The 26,082-nt window shown below is 41.1% G+C and overlaps 1 protein-coding gene across 11 annotated transcripts in view; it reads left to right on the top strand.

Moving 5' to 3' along the window:
- The window catches only part of ZMAT4 (zinc finger matrin-type 4), a 372,370-nt gene that overhangs the window by 125,696 nt on the left and 220,592 nt on the right, over positions 1-26,082 (top strand). For all 11 annotated transcript variants that reach the window (XR_012416914.1, XR_012416912.1, XR_012416913.1 and 8 more), the window contains one exon: positions 9,968-10,057. Coding sequence is in view for 8 of the 11 variants with exons in the window: in XM_073999978.1 (XP_073856079.1) it covers positions 9,968-10,057 (90 nt within the window). In the remaining 3 variants the exon portion in view is untranslated. The remainder of the gene's footprint in view (positions 1-9,967; positions 10,058-26,082) is intronic.

Here is a 26,082-nt window from a genome sequence, read left to right as displayed (position 1 = left end):
GGTCCCAGGTGATCCAGCCATGCCTCCCGCCCCTCTGCCCAGATGCTTCAGGGGCCTGACTTACCCTCACCAGTGGCCATCAGCTGACACTCAGGGAGGTAGCAAATACCACTCCTCCAGTGCTTTCAGTAGGAATAGCTGAGGCTGCTTGGGAGGCCCGGAGCGACAGGAAAAGGGCTCTCTCAAGTTCTGAAAAGAGAATCTGCCACCAGATCAAATTTTGACCCCTGAGTTTGTTCAGCTGTATGGTCCAAATTCAGATTAGGTCGTCACCCAATCTGAGATGTCAGGAAAGGCTTTCTGCAGAGAACATGTCCCCTCCACCCACCCATCTGCAGCCAGGTGTGTGCTGCATGGCAGCCTTCCCGAAACATAGTATGGATTTAAAAAATTTGTTTATTTTTGTTTCTCAACCACTTTATCATGTTTATTTAAATTTATCTTGTAATGTCTTGTTTTTGAGTATTGCTACTATCCTTGTTATCATTCCCACTGTTTTTATCGCTGATTTATTTTGTGAAAGTTGTACACTAATGTTCTGTTTTATGTCAAAATCAAAAGTATTTAATGAAATACTAGTTGTATTTAATGTGGTTATGGAATCAGCTGGAAACACAAAACAAACAGTGATTGTACAGCAGGCTGGACCCAGGAGGTCAGGTTCATTTTGTTACATATGCAATAAACTCACGACTTTATTAAAAAAAAGAAAGAAATCGGTGGCTATCACACTAGTCTTTGCCCTTGCCAGTGGTGGGGTTAATTTTTGGACTCCACACAGTGCTATTTTTATAAAGTGCTATAATTTTTCTTAGTCCAGCCACAAATTTTACAGAAGAAACCCAAGATGTTGTAAACTGTAGCCCAGGATTGGCTCATGTTGTTTAAGGTTCCATATTTGGGAAGGATTTGATAGCTTTGTTACTTCACATTACCCAGTCTTCTCTGACTTTAATCACTGATCACACTGGCTTTATTTTTTCCCTTATCCCTAACTTTAACTTCTCTTCAAGGACTTTCTGGGGAAATAGCACGTTTTCCCCAAAACAGCAAATAGAGGCCTAGATGAGCCCGTGTTCTTTTATTTCTCATGTGACTCTGTTTAAAATGCACAGACATCATGGAGACATATTTAGCTCTGTACTGAACACCACAGAAAACTGTTCCTCCAGGCTTTGGTGGTAATTTAATTTTTTGAGTTGCAGGACTTTTATTTAAAATTGTAACGCATCAATGAAGTCACTTGTGTAGGCAGACAGCCACATAGATGATTACAAACATGCTTCCACAATCACGGGCACTGCACATCCCACTGTACATGATTTTTTCTCCAGCAAAAATTTGCTTTTTCCTAATACTTTTTATGATAAGTGTTCTTCATTTTAAATGCTATTTTAAACATATTTTGGAAGAAACGAAGTGACCTAATTCTAGAAACATTAAGACTACCCTTTTTGCTTTTGGAAATTGAACTGATTACTGTGTAGAAGAAGAAAGACCCCAGGAGAACATCAAGTATAGATGGATGGCATACACATTAGTCAGCCTAGGCTGTGTCATAACAAGATACCAGATTTGGGGGCTTAACCAACAGACATTTATTTTGTTGCTGTTTTGGAGGCTAGAAGTCCGTGATCAAGGTGCCAGGAGAGTTGGTTTCTGGCGAGGGCTCTCTCCTGGCATGTAGACAGCTGCCTTCTTGCTGTATCCTCACATGGCCTTTTCCCTGTGCACATGGACAGAGAGAGAGAGAGCGAGCGAGCACAATCTCTGGTGTCTCTTCCTTTTCATATAAAGACACCAGTCCTAACAGTTGGGGCCCCACCCTTGTGACTTCACCTAACCTTAATTACTTCCTGACAGACCCTGCTTCCAGATACAGTCACATTGGGGATTAGGGTTGCAACACAATTCAGTTCAGAATAAAACAAACGTCCATGATCCTATAATTAAAAGCTAAGTCATGACACCTTCAGCCACAGAAGCCTATGTATCTGACCACAGGTTAAAGGACACTTTACAGAGCTAGTATCTAGTGGATCCCTGATTCTTGGAAACAGTAGAGGAGTTAATGCTGCCTTGTTCCAAACCTCTCTTCCTCAACACACTGCCTCTGTTTGAGCCGTGGACTCTGCAGCAAGACAACTGCTACTCTGAATCTCCTCTTTTGCACTAGTTGCAGGAAACCTTCAGTTTCTTCAGAGCTTATGCTTCAACTGCAGTCCATCAACTCATCTGCTGAGAGGTTTCCTCCGCCGTGGATTCTGTCAAATGCCTGTGGGCACTGCCGCTTAGGACTGTCTCTGGTCTGCGGGCTCCCTTGCTCCTCTCTGACCTGTACTGCAGCCATGGAGCTTAGAGATGGAAGTAGATCTGTGAGGATTTCAATTTCATTTTTTGAATGCAAAGGGATCTGTAACAACATATTTCAAATGTACACAATACTTTTACACAATGGCCTTAATTCTTTAAGGGTCTTGGGTTCTTATTCTGAGGTTGACTTATTCTTTCCTTCACATGTTGAATCACTAAAATGACAAATCTTTATTGAGCACCAGCCATGTGTCAGGCATTGTGATAGATTTTGAGGATACAACAGTGAAACCAACAGATATAATCCTTGTTTGCTGAAAACTTGTAAGTTGTGGGATCTTAAGAAAATCTCTTGGTGTTTCTGGGACATGTTTTCCTCTATTAGAATGATAAATCATCAGTGTTAGAATGAATCTTTAAAATGATGATTTTTCCTTCTGATTATTGGAATGATTTGGTCTTCTAAGTAATCTAAAATTTCAAAAATGTATTAACAAGAAAACTTAAAATCACTCGTAATCCATATAAACAATGCTAATCCTTTTGTATGTTTCTTCCTAGATCTTTGCCTTGTATATGCATACAAATGCGTGTACATTTTTGTTTAAAAATGTACATTCTGATTAGAAACTGCCTTTTAAAATTTATATATATATTTATGTCATTGAATATTATTATTATGTTTGCCAGTGGCTCTTTGGTATCTATTATATGGATATATTATAATATTTATCCTTCTTGTTTTAGGGCATTTAACTTATTTTCCCATGTTTACTATTATAAATAAATGGCAATACATGTCTCCGATTGTTTCCTTAGACTAAATTCAAAGAAGTAGGATTGTTGAATCAAACAAGTTTTTGCTTTGGATATATATTGCAAAATTTTCATCCAGGAAGCTTGTATCAATTTACATGCCTATTATCTATCTATGTACACAAGTGCTAGCTTTTTCTGCATCTTCACCAATATGGATATGTATATTTTGTAAATATTTGCCAATTTGATGGGTGAAAGAAACACATTTTTTAAATTAAACAGTTGTAAGGTAGCATTTGGATGAATTTCTCTTTGTAAGTCTTTTAACTATTAGTATCTCTAAATTCCTATTTCTATCTTTTGTCTATTTTAATGTTGTTTCTTTCTGAATAAATTTGTGAGGACACTTTTTATCTCAAAGCTAGTAAGCCATTTTCTTTTACGTGCTGCAAATATTTTTCCTACTTTGTGGGTTGTTTCTTATATATAGGTATTTCAGATTGAAAACACTTATTTTTTTGTAGCCAGTTCCATCAGTCTTCCTTTTTTTCCTTTCTTTGCTTAGAAAACTTTCCCATCACAAGGTTAAATATATTTTCCTAGTTTTCTTTCAGTCCCAAATTACTGAATCTATTTTGGGACTTTCTATTATATTCCATGTATTTGTTTATTCTGCCGTTAAAGCCATATTACATTTGTTCTGGTTTTTCATGTATAAGATCTTTAGTTTCTTTTTTTCTTGTTTTACTTTTTAGTCTAAGTAGTCTAGAAATTGTCTCTATCTTGACTTCTACATAGATCTGCCGTGTTGATTTTGCTATTAAACTGAAAGACCTTCAAAATTAAGCTATGATGTTTTAAATTTCCATTCCGTATTAACTCAGACCCTAATACCTTATCTCAATCTGTTGTCTTATCTCATCTTTCAGCTTTTACCCTGTTGATATTTTCTTGAATTAAATGAGAAAAAACATGTGCCATTCAAAATTTCTACTTATGGTAGTAAATATTTTGCAAACAATTGCTTAATTTCCTTGAGAGTTTCTCAAAAGTCTTCTTTCATATTTTTTTCACAGTTTTTTTTTTTTTATAGATGCCACTAATCTTTGGCAGAGCAGAAGGTTATTAAGGCCAGCCATGTGTCCCTGCTATGTGTGGTTGGCCTTGGATCTTTCCATCATCTACCTAAATCCTTTTAGGATCTTCTGATCTGATCTTAGCACTAGGACTCAATTAAAGACCATTTCAGTAGCCCAGTGGCCTGGGCAGGAGGCCTGGGACCTGGCACCTCGGGATCTTCCAGCAGAGGAATTTGACTTCTTCCTTCCCTGTGTTGGTGAAGCCTTCCTTTAGGGACCAGCTTTCTCTTCCTAGAGTTTTAGTTGACCCATCATTCACTCTAGGTATAGGGAGTTTCTGTGCCCAATGTTCTTCTCCTGGCAAATAAGGAAAGATACATCCATTTGGAAAAGAGTTCCATTCATTAGAGGGAATCCCCAACACTTGCGGTTTTCTATTTGGCTTGTCTGCATTTAACCCTGCCTCCTAGTGAGGCCATGCCGCACCTTTTCCAGGGCTCATCCCTGGGGCCCTCAGTGAAGGGATGCTCCCTGGGGTTCTGCTAGGATGCCCTTTCATTTCATCCTATGTGATGGAGTGCCTCATCTCGCATCAGCGGTTGTTTTGCAGGAATCCCAGTGTGCTAGACGTTTGGTGTTTGCTGTCCTTTCCCTATTGGCTCCTCTTCTCCCCAGAATGACCTCAAATGTGGTGGCATGTGAGAATCACTCTTTGTTCCAGGTTTTCCTGTTTTATTGAGGTCCTTGGCTTATTTTAGCTGGTTGCTAGAAGAGGTATAATTAGATCCCTCTGATGAAATAAGATGGTGGAAGACTTATCTAGGAAATCAGAAATGGATCTTTAAGCTTATTTGAGATAGCACCTCTCCTGCCAGCTTCACAACTGTGATTCCGGGATGAAATGAGATGATGATCCTGGAAGGACTTTAAAGACTGCCTGAAGCATTATGCAAATATAAGGTTGCTTTGTTATTGCCACACTTTATGATACCAGAAATCAGTAGCCCTGCTGGAAGCAAATTTGAGTTGTGAATTTTTTTGAGGCATGCGTGATAATGGAAGATGGTTATTTAGGTGAGGCAAAAAGCCATTCTATTTCTATGTGTTTCGCCTCCTTCTTTCACAGCAATACATCTGAAATAGAGGTTTGTCTTGTTCTTTATTCCCCCAAAGAGAACGCTGGCCTGAATTTCCATTTTAGACTATTTCCTTGAGTGCCAAGAGATTGTTTCAGCAAAAGAAACTAATCTTCAGATAGGTCTGTCCCCGCACAATGCCTAGGATCGGGGGCAAAGGCTTTAATTAAAATGGAAGAGTTGGTAATTTCTGGTCGATCTGGGAAGCTTAAAGTTGATGTGTTTTGAATGAAAGCAATGACTTTTGCTCAAAATGCAAATATTAATGCAAAAAAGAGCCTGGGATTGACTCTCAGTGCAATTGAAAGAGATTGTTATTTCTTTTTCATGTCTTTTCCCTTAATGTAATGGTTCTTTTTTTCCCCCTTGAAACTCTGTAATATATACATTTAACATGTGGGTATTTTTTTCTCCTTAAAGTTCTTTTCACTTGGCAGTTTTCCTGTCTTTTCAGACTCTTAAGAGCAGTGGAAATTTTGGTACTAATAAACCTTGGAAAAAGTAATAAGGATGTGTTGTTGCTTGTGTTTATTTGGATGATGTAAGAGCCAGTTTCAGATGTGTCTTTTCCTCTACCCTTCGCAGTGTAGTTGTGTGTATAGCTTAGGCCTCCCCATCCTCTAGTCTCTACTTACACACAGAAAGTGAAAGTGACACTTATGTACCCTGGCATTTGTATGTACTAAAGACAAGTTTTAAAATTGGAAGTAGCATGTATTGCTCTTGGGTTAAGAAGGCTCATCTAATACCAAGTCTTCCAATGAAACAAAAATGCATTTTGAATGTTAATAAGACATTAACAAGGGTAGATGAAAATGTGGTCAATTATAGCAGTATATGTTAATAACATTTCTGATCAGTGATGCTTTTTACTAATTACAATAATTGTGGGTAAAAAGTGTACACAAATCAAAATCAAAATGGCTTAAGCATTGCAAAATTATTATTATTATATTTATGTTATTGGCAAATTTGTTATAAAAATAAAAAATGAAAGCCAATCATACTCCGTGTATCCTAATAAATCATGTTTTTTTTCTTTTTCTTTTCTACCTGTGTTATCTACTTACGCACTTTTATGTAATTGTAATCATGGTATCTGTACAGTTTTGAGTTTAGCATTTTTCTTTCAATATTCATTATATATGTATGTACATATATACGTATATATATAACATGCATTTAAAAACCTTTATATATATATATGTGAGTGTGTGTGTGTGTGTGTGTGTGTGTGTGTGTATATATATGTAAAGGTTCCCCCACCCCCAATTCTCCGTTTAACATAGGGCATGCCACGGCTGCATTATCCAGCCTTCTGTTGTTAAATCTGCAGTTGTCTCCCTAATTTTTTGTTCCTATTTAGGTAATGCTGCAATGGACATCTTTGTTTCAATTAATTTTAACTTTCTTGTTTTAGGAAAGTTTTTGTTCATTTGTTTGTTTTTTAGAATAAATTGAAAGGAGTGAGATCACTCTGCCAAATCTCAAAGAATTTCCAGTAGGTACAGGGTAGAAAGGAGCCAGTTAGAGGAAGACACTGTAAGTGTCTCAGAGAGTCTCATCTAGAGAGAGAGGTGAGAAAGCTGGGAAGAAAGGAAAGGGTGGCTGAGGTGGACAGCTCACCTGAGGCCAGGAGTTACAGACCAGCCTGGCCAACATGGTGAAACCTCATCTCTACTAAAAATAGAAAAACTACCCAGGCATGGTGGTGCACTCCTATAATCCCAGCTACCAGGGAGGCTGAGGCAGAGGAATCGCTTGAACCTGGGAGGTGGAGGTTGCAGTAAGCTGAGATTGTGCCATTGCACTCCAGCCTGGGTGACAGAGTGAGCAGAACGAGACTCTGTCACAAAAAAAAAAAAAAAAAAAAAAAGAGAGGGAGAGAGAGAAAGAAAGGGAGGAAGAAAGGGAGGGAGGGAGGGAGAGAGGCAGGAAGAAAGGAGGGGGCTTCCTGGCAGGTCTCCATCCTCAGGTGCTACAGGCCTAGGTCGGAGGCAGGGCAAGCTGTAGAAACCCCAGGAAGGATCTGCAGGGAACCTCTTTCCCTTTGTCAACCAACGTAATTTGGAAGCAGCTTTGGATTTGAGTCAGGCTAATTGGGAATGTGACTCCACACTCCTCCCCCTGAGAAGTCTGCAGATTTTCACTTCCTGCTGGAAGTTGTAGGCAGGGAAGGCATTGGATCTGGTCCAGGCACCGTGGGGAAAGCAAAGAGAGGGAAAAAAGGTGCCCAGGCAAAAGGAATGCTGCTAAATGATGAACGAGGATGCCTTCGCCATCGTTCCAGAATCAGGTGGTATTTGCCAAAGCTCTGATTTCCCTCACCGTAAACCATAGGCAAGGGTGCTGCTTGCGGTGTAGCCATTCCTTCTCCCACCAAAACTGGAGGTGGGGGGGGCCCGAGGGAGGAAAACAGGCCTGTACTTATCAAAATCACCAATAAGCTTCAAATCCCAACATCTCACATCACTAGCAGCTTCATATCAGAGCTTGGCATTTATTTTCCTAATGGTTCAACTAGTTTGCCTAACTGTAATTAAACAACTCAGTGAACTCTGCCTGTACTAGAAGGTCTTTTTAAAAGAAATGGAATACTTCAGATTAAGAGGGGGGGAAAAGAAAAAAGACAAAACAGCCACAAACCAGGCCGCGTGATGAGATTTCCAGTTTTGCCATAATTTCATTCTCTGGAAATCCAGAGCTTTAGGAGATGGATAATGCAGGGAATGTGAAAAGAAGCTCTTCTATGGTAACAAATGCAAAATTGAAAATCCACTTTAGCCACATTTGAGCTCACATTGTTCCCACTTGTTCTTCCACCCATTATCATCTGTGTGCTTTTTCACCAGCTCAGGCTCTGTCCACAGTCAGCATCTTACAGTTTAAATGTTCCTTTTTATTCTTTTGACTGCAGTAGTAGTCCCAATATAACGATGACTCCTTCCTTACCTCTAAAATAACCTCAGCAAAATGGCAAAAAATATGTACAGATGTTAGTAAGCTGCAAATTTATTTGCAAAGAGAAAAATATAAGCCTGCACAGTCATTTTCAAAAACATGTAGAAGCCGCATAATAATGTTGACTCATCTGACATACATCTACATGTCTGTTTCTCTTAAGAAATCTTCTAGACAAAAAAAAAGAGAAAAAACCTCCAGATGACCTTTGATTAAAACCTACTATGTAACCTAGAAATGGTGCTGTAAGTGTTGACAATATATTTCCAAGTCACATCTCAGTACTTTTACACATCTGTAAAAATTTTTCAGGTTTCATTGTCACTTTTAAACCCATTTAAAGGCCTTAAAAGTGTTCAGGAATTGTCTAAAAGCATGGTCTTCTTGCTCCAGGCAGAATACAGGAATTAAGAAAGTGATGAATGAAGAAAATGGACAGGAAGGATTCACAATTTATCCTGTAAACAAGATGCAACCTGCTGTGTGTTGTCTAAACATCACTTTGCCTTCATGGCTGATTCACAAAAGTAAACCAACATCCAGGAGATGGGCTAGGATGCAACTGTAAATAAAGTCATAGTGGAACAAAAGCCTGGAAAAGAAGGAAGTAACCTCTGAGTAAAGGAAAAGGAAGGGGTTTTGGAATTAGGGAACAATAGATTCGAGAGGTGATGCAGTCAACAGCGAGAAATGTTTAATATTATGCAGATTGCAATTTTTCATAAGCAAAGTCTCATTTGATTCTTATGACACTCTAGCAAATATTGTGGTATTCATTTTGTACATGGAGAAAATGAGACTCATTTTGATATAAACACATTCCAATAAGAGACTGGCCTAATATCACACAGCTAGGAAGTGGTAGAGCTGGAACCCAGATTCTGAATGTCTGATGACTCTTCGTGTTCTTTTCACACTTCCATTCTGCCTCAGGTAGAAACATGAAATTAGAACTGCTGTATTCTTTAAACGTGATGGGAATCCGGGATGAAACTCTCAGTTGAGCAAAGTAGAGGAAATAGGGAACAAAGAAAGCATCAGTTTCTCCATGCTGGGCCTGGACCAGTCAGTATAGCCAGAAATCAACAATCCTGCTAATTCCAAAGAACACGGGTCTCTATTTGCTCAACTGCATCATCTGCTGGCAGGTAACTTAGGCTATGGTCAGTCCGCAGACTGACATACAATTGTCTTTAGTTTGCTTATGATATCTGACCTTAGAGAATCCCATCCCTTTTGATAGCTTATTAATGAAGGCTGTGTGTGGGAGAGCCGTGAGAAAAGGCTTCTATTGGGGGTGAGGTGTACCAGGCTCCCAGGGAGGCGTTGTCCCCAGACCCTGAGGGTAGGGCAGCAGTAGTGAGAGAGATCACTGTGCCTCTTCTCATCACAGTTGATCCTTAGGTTATTTCCTTTGCTTATTTGTTTTTATTTTTGAGGAAAATTAAATATAGTATATTACCCACCCTTGGCTAAATGATTTCAATGCCTCACCTTCTTCATTACTGTGTTTTCTCATCTTGAAATTACATTGGCTTTAGAACTTGGGGCAAGCCACTTAACCTATCTGAAACTACATCCTACATCCCTCACAGGAGTATGCAGAAGTGTCTTCTACTGAAAATACATTTCTTTTTGCATTTGCGGGCACTGGCTAGGTTTCAAAGGATTTGAAATGGCTTCTCTTTTACAGTATCTGCTTCTGCTTTTCCTTCTCAGAGTCGAAAACATGCAAGCAAAGTCCGACTGTATTACATGCTTCACCCCAGGGATGGAGGGTGTCCTGCCAAGAGGCTCCGGTCAGAAAATGTGAGTATCTGATGCCATGTGATATCCTCAGATGATTTGTTCTGTGTACTGAGAACTTTGCAGGTGTAGGAATTGTCGTCTAGTCCAGATTCGTAGAAAAGCTGAGTGAGTAGAAATAGTTCTCATTAAATATTACAGATATTATAATATATAGAGAGTTTTTTTTTTTCCTGCCAGAATGTGCCCATATTAGTGTTTGAGAAGTTTCTGATGACATGGCACTGGGTCCATAAACAGGGAGAATACACAGAGGTTGCGGGGCAGAGAGCAAGGCTGGGTGAGGGAGGCAGGACCACAACACGATGAAGTATTAAGAAGACAGACCTCAGGGGCAAATCTGTCAGAAATATTAGATACTTCATTTTTTACATACTTCATTTTTCCTCTGGTGTGTAAAACAGAATGCCTTGTTTGTTAATTTATAATGAAGAGTGTGCATATCTTGCAAATAAAAATACCCAGGCTTCTTGATTCCTCTCTCTGAAGGAACATTTGCTTGGGAAGACAAATGACAATTATAAAGTCGCTTTGAGGGTGTCAAGTCAGAGCAAAGGGCTTATTTCAGCCAGGCCAAGGCAAAGGCTGATGAAATAAACATTCCTTCCTCCCAGCAGGGGTTACTTTTCCTAATGAGTAGAATATTCGTATCCACCAGCTGCAGAGCCTCCTCCTGATAAACACTGCGGATTAAACACAGAAATTCCTCGCCCTTTGAGTTAAGAGGAGGCTGCAGGCGTAGAATTTATACCCCACACCATCCGTGGGCTTGTGATCTTGTTTTCTTTCTGCTGCCATGTAGATGACGCTTTTCTTTTCTCATTAAAAATTAATATATGATCGTTGAAGAAACTTTACAAAATCTTCACTTGTGTATTTTTCACAGGGGAAAAAAAGAGGGAGCAAGAGAACTGCCTGTGAGCAAAGGTTGTGAGCATCAGGGCTGGTGTTTTTAACAAATTCTAAGCATGCCTCTTGGTGTCACAAAATGAGCTGTTCATACACAGACTAATCTGGAACACTGTGGATCTGTCTTTACTGCCTTGATGAAGCAGCCTTTAGAGCTTATTGGAAGCAAAAGATGTCATGAAAACTTTGCAAGCTGCTAAGAGCCGGAACTGAGTCTAGTTTTTTTAGCCCTTAGCTGTAGGACCGTGGGCAAATAAATGATCTCTTGGAGCCCCGGTTTTCTCAATCAGGCAGGCCATAATCATTATATTTTACTTTCCTCACTGGACTATGGTGAACATTAAATGAAATGGTAGATAGGAGGTGTACTGTGACTTGCCAAGCATCATCTGCAAGCACTGAGGAAACAGATAAACGAGACGCAGTGTTGCCTTAAAGAAATTCATAATGTAGTATCGGAGATTGACATGGTATAAAGAGTAGCTGTAATATCACAGCGTACGTGTTTATTAACATCTTGCACAAAGAACCATGAAGATAAAAGGCAAGTGGATCATGCCAAGGGGCTCTGGTCAGGGAAGGTGTTCCTGAAGAGCTGGCATTTGAGCTGGAGCTTGGGGGCATGAATGGATTTTACCAGATGGAGGCCGCAGGAGTGAGGGAGGAGGATACCAATGTCCTAGGCACATTCCTCTCGGAAAATCTTAAGCCACAGGACAGTTGGCCTACACCAGCGTTTACGTAACCTGGGATCCCTATGGCTACTGGAATTGTGCTTCCCATTGGGAGAGTGTCTATTAGCAGAAAGAATAGAATTCTTTTTTCACTTCTTGAAATTACCCAGCAATCAGATCTGACTCCCTTCATTTAATAGCCATTTAGTGTCTTATGCTAATGGTCAGAGACAATGGGGTTCGTGGCCACTTGACAATTAGCTATTTGTACACCGGTTAATTTTCTGTCTGCTCACGTTGTAATAATGAATGTTGCACTTACATCTGAGCTCCTAGGGAAGGTTTACAGTGGCAAACAGAGATGACTGGACTCAAGCTAATGTTGTATTTGTAGAGACTCAAGATGGTCCTTGCCACTCTAGTCAGGTGCACAATCCCCTTTACTCAAGCTCTGGTGCTGCCAGTAACAGCAAGGACATTTACAGTGGGGAAGGTGTTTGGATTTCAGAGCAAGAAGCATCTGTTTGCATTCTTTATCAAAGGCCCCATGGAAAACTTTTTTCTCTGCTGTTTCCTGGGTTTTGAAAACCTTGATCTACCAATGATTTATTTATCAAATCATTTTTCTATAATTTATTGAGCATAATATAAAAGCAAACCAGTAAACAGAAAAAGCAATAAAATCATCACTTTTTGAAAGTGATAGTTGATGCGTTTGTTACACTGTGTGTACATTTATAGGTGAATATATGACTTCCACTATGCATTTTGATCTATTGGACACAGCATGGAAGTCACCCCCAGTGCTTCTCAGGGGCTTTAAGAGTGTATGTTGGTAATTACATGAATCAACTTTCTTTTGTACAGGCTCATACCTAAGAATTGAGAGACTGAATATACAAAGATGTTGTCTTGAGAATGAGAAATGGTGTCTTAATTTTGGGCATTGAAGCCATTGCTGGGTCTGGGGCCAGGGACCACTGCTGTTCTGGGTGAGTGGGTGCAATAGCTCACATCTGTAAACCCGGAACTTTGGGAGGCTGGCAAGAGGAACACTTGAGGCCAGGAGTTCAAGCCCAGCTTGGGCAACATAGTGAGACCCTGTGTCTACAATTTATTTTTTTTTAATTAGCCAGGTGTGGTGGTGCATATCTACAGCCCCGCTCCTCAGGAGGCTGAGGCTGGAGAATTGCTTGATTCTAGGAGTCAGAGGCTGCGGTAAGCTATGAATGTGCCATTGCACTCCAGTCTGGGCAACAGAGTGAGACACTGTCTCATAATAATAATAATAATAATAATACCTAATGTATAGATTTATCATAAGGCCCAACTGACATAAGTCATATTTGTTTAGTATTTTGTTTTCAAAGCACTTTCTGCATGCATTATTATTACTGATACTCTCTCCACTAGCACCCTGTATTCTCAGAAGGATATAACACTTTTTGATGGGGTTTTTTGTTTTTTTTCTTGTAAATTTGTTTGAGTTCTTTGTAGGTTCTGGATATTAGCCCTTTGTCAGATGGGTAGTTTGCAAAAGTTTTCTCCCATTCTGTAGGTTGCCTGTTCACTCTGATGGTAGTTTCTTTTTATTGCGGCACTATTCATAGTAGCAAAGACTTGACTTGGAATCAACCCAAATGTCCATCAATGACAGACTGGATTAAGAAAATGTGGCACATATACACCATGGAATACTATGCAGCCATAAAAAAGGATGAGTTCATGTCCTTTGTAGGGACATGGATGCAGCTGGAAGCCATCATTCTCAACAAACTGTCGCAAGAACAGAAAATCAAACACTGCATGTTCTCACTCATAGGTGGGAATTGAACAATGAGAACACTTGGACACAGGAAGGGGAGCATCACACACTGGGTCCTATTGCGGGTAGGGGGTAGGGGGGAGGGATAGCATTAGGAGATATACCTAATGTAAATGACAAGTTAATGGGTGCAGCACACCAACATGGCACAGGTATACATATGTAACAAACTTGCACGTTGTGCACATGTACCCTAGAACATAAAGTATAATAAAAAAAGAAAAAAAAAAGAAGGCTATAACACTTTATTCTGCTTGCCTCTCAGTTCCTACTCAGCTTCTCTGCTCCCAGGGGCTGTGACAGGTTTGCATCCCAGCGTTAACTGATTGAGAAGAACATTCACATCTGCCCTGAATACCACCAGTGCTGGCTTCTGTAAACACAGAAAACTTGTTCCTGATTTCCCACACCCTGACCACATATGACCCCTGCTCCCACCCCATTCATAGGAACTCAAAATTTACTTACAAATGCAGCAAAGAGCCTATTATTACTTCTAAGGTCTATTGTTGCAATTTCTACTTCAGCCCATTTGGCTTTTGCTGTTGTTGTTGTTTTAAACACCCAAATTCATTTCTATCTTCTGTTTTGACATTGTCAGCTGTTTAAATGTTCTCTTCCCGTGCTTTTCACTTTAGAATCCTTACTTGGATCTTACATTTCTTTTCCCCTGGAAGACATTTTTCCCTTGGGGCCACACAGTAAAATTAAATGAGAAATAAATTGTTATAGTCAATTGCCTTAGAGAAATTTTCAGTAATCCCTCGAGCGTTAGAGACAGAAAGGACTTCCGTGTTCACGCAGTCTATTGAGACTCTCAGTTTTTCACCCTTTTATTATCTTCTCACCCATGGGTCAGATGCTTTGGGAAAAAATGATCTGTTTGGGAAATAGCACTTTTAAGTAAAAAAGGTGATTTAGTTTTACCTAGGTTTTTTTTTTTTTTTTTTGATACTTTGATTTTTGCAAAATGTAAGTAACGCTGACCAAAATCGCAAGTCAGTATTAAGTAAACAGTATTTTTATGTGGAGTTAAGATAATTCCCTCTAAACATAGAGAAACTTGGCATTTGGTTAGTGTCATCAGGGTTATTACTCTTAATATACGTGCTTTCCTTTAGATCTGAAATATTCTGTAGCTTGAGAAGCTGAGTGTCACTTTCACAAGTCCCTAAATATCCTAGAGTCTAGCTTGGGAGGAATCAATCTAATCTAAACCCTTCTTATTACAAAGGTGAAAATAAAGGAGTACCATGACTTGCCCAAAGTGGTCAGACCCGAGATTAAAATCCTGCTTCCCTAAATGCTATTCCTAGTCTTTCCCCACATATCTTGAAGTGGTATCTTATTTTTCGGCATTGTAACCATTACTGGGTCTGGAGCCAGGGAGCATTGCTGTTCTGGGCAGGGTAAAAATAGTGGCTGGCTTTTATCAGGCACTTTCCACACATGTTCTAAATGCTTTACATATATGAGTGATCTTTCATCTTCATAAACCCTGGAGAAGGCAGGAGTTGTCACTGTCCCTATTTAGCAGAGAAGCCAACAGAGAGATTAAGTAATTGACTGTCATCACCCAGCTGGTACTTGACAGAGACATGGCTGGAAAAGTAGAAAACAAAAGGAGATTTACTCGGATACTGTAACCCGGCTCCACAATGTCCCATGTCCCATCGTAAGAAGGTAATGAGCATCTGCAAACGCTGGGGGACATGGACACCTTCCCCAGCACAGATCAGGATCTAGTGGGGGAGTCAGATGTGTAGACCATGTATCTCGAGGCAGTGTGATAAGTGCTACCATAAGCATATGCCTGGGCATGGTGAATGGTTCCTGGCCTCTCCTGATGGGATGGGGCTGGATAAGGTTTCCTGGAGAAAGTGACACTGAACCACTTCTTAAAGGATAGATTTGGGTGAGCTAAATAAAAAAGAGTGGGATAGGGCCCTTTGGAGGGTGCAGTCAGCATCGGTAATGTCTTCAGGGAAACAGATTCAGAGGTATTTCTTGAGTATGAAGTTCTAGCACTGTTGGCTACCTAGGGCTGTTGTAACAAATTGCCACAAACTGGGTGACTTCAACCAAGAGCTTTTATTCTCTGGTGGTTCTAGTGGCTATAAGTGTGAAATTGAGGCATGGGCAGGGCCTTCTTCTGGAGAGTCTGACTGAGAATCTCTTCCTTGCCTCTCTCATAGATGCCGGCAGTTGCTGAATTTGTAACGGTACCACACAAACCTCTGCCTCTGTCTATCTTTTCATTTTTGTTTTTTATTTTTAGAGATGGGATCTTGCTCTGTTACCCTGGCTGGAATGCAGTGGCACAATTATAGCTCACTGCAGCCTCGAACTCCCAGGCTCAAAGGATCCTCCAGCCGTAGCCTCCCAAGTAGATGGGATTGCAGACGTGCACCACCACACCTGGCTAATTAAAAAAAAAAAATTGTAGAGATGGGATCTTGCTGTTTCCCAGGTTGGTCTTGAATTCCTGGCTTTGAGCGATCCTCCCACTTCAGCTTCTCAAAGTGTTGGGATTATAGGCATGAACCACTACACCTGGCCTTCTTCTCTGTGTGTATCTCTTTATGTTCTCTCTTGTTCTCATAAGGGCACTAATAATTGGATTTATGGCCCAGTATAATCCAGTATGACATTTCTTAACTACTTACATGTGTAAGACCCTATTTCCAAATAACATTGCGTGTCCTAGGTTGATGTGAATTTGGAGGGGGACATTATTCACTCAGTACTATGGCAGAGGTGGGAGTCGAGGTTGGGATGGTGGGGCATTGTGTGTAACATTGACATTTACTTTGTCAGATGTCCTCCTGTCTTCTCAAATGGTCTGCTGCTGACTTCGTGGTCAGTTCTCAAAGAGAAATGCATTTACCAATAAGTGCTGCGTGTTTTGGCTTCCAGCTTACATAGTACCCAGCATTGAGAGTTAGAGTGGAGATTCTATCCCCGTTCTGCTATGCATGAGTTTCACAACTTTGCTTTAGACTTTCTAAAACTCAATTACCATGGTAATAATCAAGGAATAGATTTGCTGTCCTGTCTGGCTCTCAGAATTGTTAAGGGACTCAAGATAAAATCATGTTTGTGAAGGTGCATGGAAAATTGTAAAGTGTGTGTCAAGTGTTCTGTTGTGGAATTTTTTCTTCTTTCTTGTGGATTATCTCCTAATCTACAGGCCCCTTCATAATCAATTAATCAATCAGCCAATTTCTACTGAGCTTCTACTATGTACAGAGTACAGAGCCACATACTGTCAAGGACACAGAAAAAGGTTGAAATGTGGAGTTCATCAGGTAGTTGGAGAGAAAAGTCATAGAGAAAGCAATTTAAAAACAATCAAGGGCTGATTTGTGTGGCCCTGCCTCTAATGAAGTTGATGATCAGAGAGGTGTTTTTTTGGTGGGAGCTGGAGTGCTTAACAATGGCTTCCCCAAGGCAGATGCTTTAGAAGGCTCTGGAAGATTTATACGGTGATGGGGCGCCTGTTCTTGGCGGAGCTGCCTGCTGTGCAAAGCCTTAGAAGTAACAATGAGGAAGGCCTGTGGGAGAACTGGTTAGGCAGAGACTTGCAGGGCCCCTTCAAACTGACTTTCATTCAATATTTACTTAGAAAGACCCTTTGAAAAATTAGCAATGCATATAGTTGTTTTATATGCAAAATAAGGAATCAAGTCCATAACCCAGTTATAACATTAAAACTTGTTTGGAATTGGATCTCTTGTGGATAGCTATAGTTATGCACATTTGGCCAAGATAGAGATTATGTTCGTGGATATAATTATGAAGTACTATGTGACATATGTTTAAAATTTCCCTTTATTGCCTTTTGTTATAGCAAATTATCCCCCCCCTGCCCCGCCGCCCCGGCCCACCCTCACCTTTCTTTCTTCCTTCTTTTCTCTTCTTCAACCTCCTTTTGTTAATTTCCGAACCAGCAATTTCTTGGGAGGACAATTAAAGGTTTGTAATGTAGGTAACACAAATCCCTCATTTTTAGGAAAACACTGCATTATCGGGTTCAGGATTGTAGCTGACTGTAACTGTCAATTCCATGTTGGCCAAGCCCCGGGTTGCTGATGAAATCTGCAGTAGCCCTATGCAACTTGCGTGTGCATGCTACAAAAGCGCAGGAGAGACAGAAAGAGAGAGAGAGAGTGAGAGAGAGAGAGACCGTGACAGAGAAAGAGACCGTGACAGAGAGAGAGAGAGAGAGACCGTGAGAGAGAGACAGAGAGAGAGAAAGAGAGAGAGAGAGAAAGAGATCTTTGCGGTCAGAATGTTCCCTCGACCATGAACCAAGTCAGCTTTGCCAGAAGCAAGAACCATTCAGTTAGTCAGTGGAAACTTGGCTTAACAGGCATTTTTTTTCTTTTTCTGGCTTCTTTCAGTGCAGATTTTGTACCGCTTTTAGTTAGGTGACCTAAGATGCTGCTTAGCTCTCCTACCCTCTAATCTGGTTCTGGTGAGGGTGCTACGAAGCAGGGCAGGAGCCTGGGGTATGTTTGGGGAGGGATGGAGACTGGGTTGGCCAGTAGGAGGGGCTGGGTGCCTGAGGGCAGATGGAAGATTTGCAGAAGCAAGTGTATGCCAACCTACAGATGTTTCCAAAGGGTCAAATAAAAGAAAAGAATCAGGACTTAGGTAAGGACTGATAGTATATGGAAGTCTGTTGCAATAGGGGAATGTCCCAACTACTTGGAGAAGTAGAGCACAGCTAGAAGGAGCTGGGTGTTGGAGAGTCACGTGAGTAGGTGCTGTGAGTGAGCAACTAAACAGGAGTGTTTCTCTGCATGTGTAGTCAGTCGATTATAGGGAAAGGCTGTTGGCAGTAGTGGTGTCTTGTCTGCATTCCTGTATACGCTCTTAGTGCTCACACAAGCATTAGAGTGGGACAAAGTTCAGGGACCGTCGGAAAGCAGAGAAGACTGACCAAAGTTTGGTCAGGCTGCATTAGTGGGCATTTTGTCCAGATTTGTTAGTGGGGACAAATAGTTCAGTTAATTATTTATAAGCTGAAGAATGGGAAGTGGGAGAGTTTGTGTCTGTCCTTGTCAATAGGTAAATAAGATGATCATCCACACGTTTTATCTAAGTCTTTTGGGGAAAAGTTGGTCTTTGCAATAAGCCCTTTCCTGGAACAGAAAAGGATGGGAGATTGAAAAGAAACTATTCCTGTTTTCCAGGAGCAGGAGTTCATATTTTTCCAGGACCTCAGCTAAAGTTCAACATTGTCATGTGGGTGGAGCACGACCAAGACAGTCAACCCTTGTCTTAGTTGGCCTGTGCTGCTATAACAAAAAACCCATAGCCTAGGTGGCTTAAACATTAAAAAGGTAATTCTCACAGTTCTGGGGAGTCCGAGATCAAGTTGTCAGCCGATTCAGTTTCTGGCGAGGGTTCTCATCCTGCTTTGCAGATGAACATCTTAATGCAGTTCATGTGGCATATGGGATAGCAACAGAGATCATCTCTCTGTGTCTCTTTTTACAAGAGTGCTAATCCCATGCACAAGGGCTCCACTCCAATGACCGAGTCATATCTCAAAGGTAATACTATCTTATGACCTTTACATACGATCGTACTGGGGATTGGGTCTTCAATATATGAATTTAGTAACCATAGATTCTAGACTGACTTTTCTCCTAAATCTGGAGTGCAGTGGCCCAATCTCAGCTCACTGCAACCTCCACCTCCCGGGTTCAAGTGATTCTCCTGCCTCAGCCTCCTGAGTAGCTGAGATTACAGGCACGCACTGCCATGCCAAGCTAATTTTTGTAATTTTAGTAGAGTCGGGGTTTCACGATGTTGGTCAGGCTGGTCTCGAACTCCTGACCTCATGATCCGCCCACTCCGGCCTCCCAAAGGGCTGGGATTATAGGCGTGATCCACTGCCCCTGGCCTAGACTGACTTTTCTCAGATACCATTCCAAAGGTCTGATGTAATACAATTATGATTGCAATAGCGTTATGCATGTTTCTTTTCTCCAGTAGGTGATTAGAAAGCATTACTTATTCTCTGTTTCATTTTCTTTGAATGTCTAGCATCCTTTGCATTGTTCTGTCTTTAACCAGTGGAGACAGTTCTCTCAGCAAGTCTGTGTCTCTGCTTTGCTGTGCACTTATGCTAGGGAGCACTGTCACCATCCAACTCTCAAGGGTCAAAATCTTATTTATTCCCAAGCTCCATTTTTCTTTGCTTCCTTCTAGAGACCACCGGGTATTCAGATTTTCTTGTTCTTTCTATTTAGTATTTTTTCACAATAAGTATTTTTTTTCGGATATTCACACAAATGGAAAAGACCAGACATAATTTTAAATTAGACATTGCCACTTACAGAAAATCTATATTCAGGGAAGAAATGGTTGGGGGCCCTTAGTAACTAAAATCTGGTGATGACCACACCATAGTTCTTTAATACATCAACACAGGAATTGTTGCTCTGTTTATTTTTTGAAAGGGATGGTGATAACATACATTTGAAAGGAGTCATGGTGACTAATGGAAAAACATTACAGATTGTCATTTCACTGAGTCTACCAGCTTTCTCTTACGACTGATGTGGAGTGGTGACTGTGGAGGGACTGGCTTCATGACAAGAAGAGAAAGGGAATACAATGAAGTCTTCCTCCCATTTCTGTCCTTCAGTTGTTCAGAGGAGTGTTAGGGTTCTCTAGAGGGATGGAACTAATAGGATAGATGTATATAGAAACAGGAGCTTATTAAGGAATATTGACTCATGATCACAAGGTGAGATCGAACAATAGACCACCTGCAAGCTGAGGGACAAAGAAGTCAGTCCGAGTTCTGAGACCTCAAAAGTAGAGAAGCCGAGAGTGCAGCCTTCAGTCTGTAGTCAAAGGTCCAGCAGTCCCAAAGCTGAAGAACTTGGAGTCTGATGTTCTAGGGCAGGAAGGATCGAGCATGGGAGAAAGATGTAGGCTGGGAGACTCAGCCAGTCTGGTCTTCTCACTTTCTTGTGTCTGCTTTTATTCTGGCCACACTGGCAGCTGATTAGATGGTACCCACTGGGTCTGCCTCTCCCAGTTCACTGACTCAAATGTTAACCTCCTTTGGCAACACCCTCACAGACACACCCAGGAACAATACTTTGCATCCTTTAATCTGATCAAGTTGACACCCAATGTTAACCATCGCAAGAGGTAATTCTTTGCCTTTCCAAGGATATTTGATGGATACGTAAATAAATATATTATTTTCCTATATTTTACATAAAGTATGGTACAGTATATGTACCATTTTACCTTTTCTTTTCTTCTTTTCTTTTTTTTTCTTTTGAGATGGAGTCTTGCTCTGTTGCCCAGGCTGGAGTGCAGTAGTGCAATCTTGGATCACTGCAACCTCTGCCCCCCTGGTTCAAGCGATTCTACTGCCTCAGCCTCCTGAGTAGCCGGGACTACCAGCACCCGCCATCATGGCTGGCTAATTTTTTGTATTTTTACACATCATGGAGGTCATTTGGCATGAGGAAAAAAGTGTTGTGTGCATGTGTGTGTCTATGTATGTACGGTGGATGCTCATTATTTATGGATTCCATATGTGCAGATTCGCCTACTCATTGAACTTTATTTGTAGCCTCCTGTCAGTACTGGCACACGTTTGTAGTCATTCACAGCCATGGGCAGAGTAGTGAAAAGTTTGAGTCTCCCAAAGTGCATGTTTCCAGCTGAGGTCAAACCAGGTAAGTCTCTGCCTTCCTGCTTCAGCTTCCATACTGTGAACAAGTGTCCTCCTCACAGTCTGTTTAGAGCCATACTTGTTACCTTTTTGTGCTTTTTGTTGTCAATTTCACTGTTTAAAATGGCCTCCAAATACAATGCTGAAGTGCTGCACTGCGTTCTGAAACACAAGAGGGCTGTGAGGTGCTTCAGGGAGAAAAGACGCATTAAATAAGCTTCCTTCAGGCAGAGTGACAGTGCTGCTGGCCGTGAGCTCAGTGTTAACAATCAGCAATGTATATTAAATAATGTGTCTCTTAATAGAAACGTACATAAAATGAGGTTACATATTGATCAGTTGAAAATGTTGTAAACAGAGGCTCACAGGAAGCTAATCTTGTATTTTCTTTAGGAGCAATGGTTCAGTATTTGCTAATTCAGTGTTCATAGCAACTTTATAGAACAGAACTACCACAAATAATAAGAATCGGGTACACACACACACACACACACACACACACACACACATATAAACATAAACCCTAACAGATGCTGAGTATTTCATTGTATGGGTATCCCATAATTTATGTAGTCTCCTACTTATGGACGTTTGGATTTTTCCTACACTTACTATTACAAAGAATGCCATGATGAATAAATGTGTGTATCTCTTTTTCAGGTATACAAGTATACATATATAAGAATGTTTCCTAGATGTGAAATTGCTGGGTGAAAACATGTGTGCATTTGTTATTTTGATAGGTATTGCTCTGTTTCTCCATGGAGGCTGTATTCATCTACACTGTCTGGGGCTGCCAGCACCCACTGTCTCCTGGAGCACCTTTCTCCACAAACCTGGTGGAAGAATGGAACACAGACTTTGGACTTTTCTTTGTGTTTTTTAAGACAAATACACAGAACTTGATGTTTGAGAGTCTGCTCTGTATGCCAGAGGCATGAGAGTAACTTTAAGCATCCAGATACTTTTTATCTTTCCCTACTCAAAGTGCCCCTGGTGAGAGGAGAGTGAAGCAATAATGTTTAAGGTCCCAAGGAGAGGATCGATGTGTATGTGTATGGGTTCCCTTCATTTGAGTCTCTTCAGGGTAATTTGCAACTTCTATAGTCCAGTTACGGACAGGCCTGCTGTTCCCACCTGGAAGACCTGAAGAGCAATTAGAAAATCAATAGATGTGATTTAGTATTTACTCATGTGCCTCACTGGCTCAAGTCAGGAGTCAGAAAATAACCACTGGCCAAATTCAGCCACTGCCTGTTTTTGTGTGGTCTGTAAGCCAGGAATAATTTTAAAATTTTTTAATGTTTGAAAAAAATCAAAAGAAGAAGGGTATATCATGACACATAAAAATTACATGAAATTCAGGCTGGGCGCAGTGTTTCACACCTGTAATTCCAGCACTTTGGGAGGCCATGGTGGGCAGATCACTTGAGTCCAGGTGTTCGAGACCGGCCTGGACAACATGGAGAAACCCTGTCTCTACAAAAAAATTCAAAAATTAGGCGGGCATGGTGGTGCATGCCTGTAGTCCCAGCTTCCCGGGAGGCTGAGGTGGGAGGATCACTTGAACCCAGGAGGCGGAGGTTGCAGTGAACCAAGATGGTGCCATTGCACTCTAGCCTGGGTGACAGAGTGGGACCTTGTCTCAAAAAAAAATCACAAGAAATTCAAATATTAATATTCATAAATAGAAAGTCTTATTGGAACACAGCCACACTCATCCCTTTATGTATTATCCACAGCTGCTTTCATGCCACAAGGGGAGAATTGAGTAGTTGCAACAGAGATGATATATCCCAGAAGGCCTAAGATATTTACTGTGGCCCTTTACAGAAGATGTTTGCTGCCTGTTGAAACTCTAAAGGTGCCTTTTCTTCTGTCCCTTATCAGACTTTCAGTTCGTGGCTGTTAGGTTGAAGGTTCCGCCTAAGAGAGAAGCACCATTTCAAACCCCCGAGTTGCCATTTGCATTGTGGCTATTTGGCTTTGTTTCTTTTCATACAGAAAGTTGGAAATTTGTGAACCTATGATGTGGAAACAATGAGGACAGCTTGTTTCTGTTTCTTTCTTTTTTTCTTTTCTCTCTCTTTCCTTCTTTACTTTTCTTTCTTTTCCTCCTTTCAAGATAGGGTCACTCTCTATTGCCCAGGCTGGATGGAGTACAGTAGCATAATCATAGCTCATGATCTCAAGTGATTCCTCCCACCTGAGTCTCCAAAATAGCCAGACCACAGGCATGTATCATCCAGCTAATTTTAAAATTTTTAAAAAAATTTTAGCTGAGACAAGGTCTCACTATGTTGCCCAGGCTGGTCTTGAACCTCTGACCTCAAACGATTCTCCTTGGCTTGGTCTCTGAAAGTGCTGGGATTACAGGCAACAGTCAGCCCACCTGGTCATTTTATGCCATCTGTCCTCTGAGCCAAATTATGGTAACCCAAATTCCTGACTTTTCTAGGACAGCCCAGATTTAATATGTTCTTTCTTGTCAATACAAATCACCTCACCAAACTATACCCCCAGGTGGAATAAAAATTGTTTGTTATGCAGGTACAAATACACAAATAATAATTTAGATGAAAAAAATAGTAGAACTCATCACTGATGGAAACATATGGCATATTGCTTCAGATACACATGATTTTCTCGGCCTGAGACCAATTCTCTAGCTTGGGACTCTGCTTCTGAAACTCATTTATACTGAGATATATATCATAGTTATTACTTCTGCCTGGAATCTGATACAGAGGAGAGGAAAGAAGGATTCCTTGAAAAGACAGCTGTGGAAATAATTGTTTTCCCTGGTGGAGATAGTGCCATGTGTCTTTGATCATTGGAAAGCCTGGTAGCCCCCTCCTGTACTCTAACTCCACTGTTTTGTTGTTAACATATCATTGCATATACTCCCTTGTACTCTCTTGCTTGTTTGCACGCTACTTGTTAAGCCTTTTTTTTTTTTTTTTTTGATGGAGTCTTGCTCTGTTGCCAGGCTGGAGAGCAGTGGCGTGATCTCGGCTCACTGCAACTTCTGCCTCCTGGGTTCAAGCAATTCTCCTTCCTCAGCCTCTCGAGTAGCTGAGACTACAGGCGTGCGCCACCATGTCCAGCTAATTTTTGTATTTGTAGTAGAGACAGAGTTTCACCATGTTGGCCAGGATGGTCTCTATCTCTTCACCTCGTGATCTGCCCACCTCAGTCTCCCGAAACACTGGGATTATAGGCATGAGCCACCGTGCCCAGCCTAAACCTTCTAATGTGTCACACCCTATGCTAAACACTTGATAGAAATTTCATTTGAACTTTATAAATATGAGTAAGAATCTTCATCACCTCTGTTGAAAAACATGTGGAGGGAGCTTAAGTCAAGAATCTTATCCAAAGTTACACACCTTTGTAGGCAATACAGCCAAGATTCAAACTCAATACTGTTTGGCTCTAGAACCTGAGGTCTGTATTATCATGTGATCTTCAGTCATTGATTTTTTCATTTAGAAAATATTAATTACTTGCCTACCAAGAGTCAGGCAGTGTGCTGATTGCTGGGAATTTCATGGTGAATGAAACAGATGCAGTTTCTGTTTACAGAACTTACAAGGATAGTGGTGGGGGGGAATGGATGTTAATTTTTAAAAATCATACAAATATTTAAATAAAGAAATGTAATGGAAAAGCTTAGAATAAAGAAATCCACAAAGTCTTTGGAATCAGGGAAGGGCTTTCCTGAATACGTGATGCTTGAGCTGTGTCTGGAAGTTGATTACTGATTAAGCAGAGAGGTGTATGTTTGGCGGTGATAGTGGGGAAGGGTGTGGTGTGATAATTCCAGGTAGAATAAATAGCATGTGCAAAGGCCCTAAGGTCTGAGAGGACATGGTCTTTGGAAGGAGTAAGAAGCAAGTCATAAAAAAGAATGAGTTCATGTCCTTTACAGGGACATGGATGAAGCTGGAAACCATCATTCTCAGCAAACTAACACAGGAACAGAAAAACAAACACTGCATGTTCTTACTCATAATTGGGAGTTGAACAATGAGAACACATGGACAGAGTGGGGAGAACATCACACACTGGGGCCTGTTGGGGGGTGGGGGCAAGGGGAGGGAGAGCATTAGGACAAATACCTAATGCATGTGGGGCTTAAAACCTCGATGATAGGTTGATAGGTGCAGCAAACCACTATGGCACATTTTTACCTATGTAACAAACCTGAACATTCTGCACATGTATTCCAGAACTTGAAGTAAAATTAAAAAAAAAAAGAAGACAGCCAGCATGAGCATAGCTGGTATCTGGAGACAGAAGCTGGTGATGAGAGATGCAGAGTGGACTCGGAAGAAGAGCTGAGGGGAGCTGTCGAGTATCAGCCTTGCGAGAGTCCACTGAATCAGTGTGGCCTTGGGTGAGGCTGATGGCAGAAGTGAAAAATGAGATACTGATAGATTTGGAGGATACCTGAGTAGGTAAAAATGGATGAATGGGACAATTAGTGTGAGAGCAAAGGAGGTTTCCAGATGACTTCCAGGCTGAGAACTGGAAGGTTGTTGTCCCGTCCTGCAGTCACAGGGATGCTGATCTTTAAGGCCCTGACTGCAGAGAGCGGGAAGACTTGAGAAGCAGGGAGGATGTGAGGAAAAACCTGCTCTCCAGGTTATTCCAGGTTCTTCAGGTGGAGCAGGAGTGAAGTTACATGAAGGTGCAATTTGCTTCCAGTCAAGGGAGTAGTGGGCAGCCTGGTTGAAGCGACTGTGCAAACTCGTGTTCTCAGAGCTTCCTTTCAGCCAAGTCTTTCTCCTTCTCTGATGACAAGAGGAGTAGGGGGAAGGAGGAGAAGTCAGGGCAAGCCCAGTTGCAGAGGGACACAGGGACACAGGCTAGAGGCACCCTGCAGGTGTGCTGATGCCCAAAGCCA

This window comes from Macaca fascicularis, chromosome 8, assembly GCF_037993035.2.
Source record: "Macaca fascicularis isolate 582-1 chromosome 8, T2T-MFA8v1.1".
Lineage (NCBI taxonomy): Eukaryota > Metazoa > Chordata > Mammalia > Primates > Cercopithecidae > Macaca > Macaca fascicularis.
Note: the sequence above shows the minus strand (reverse complement) of the source record. Positions and strands in the feature narration are given on the sequence as shown.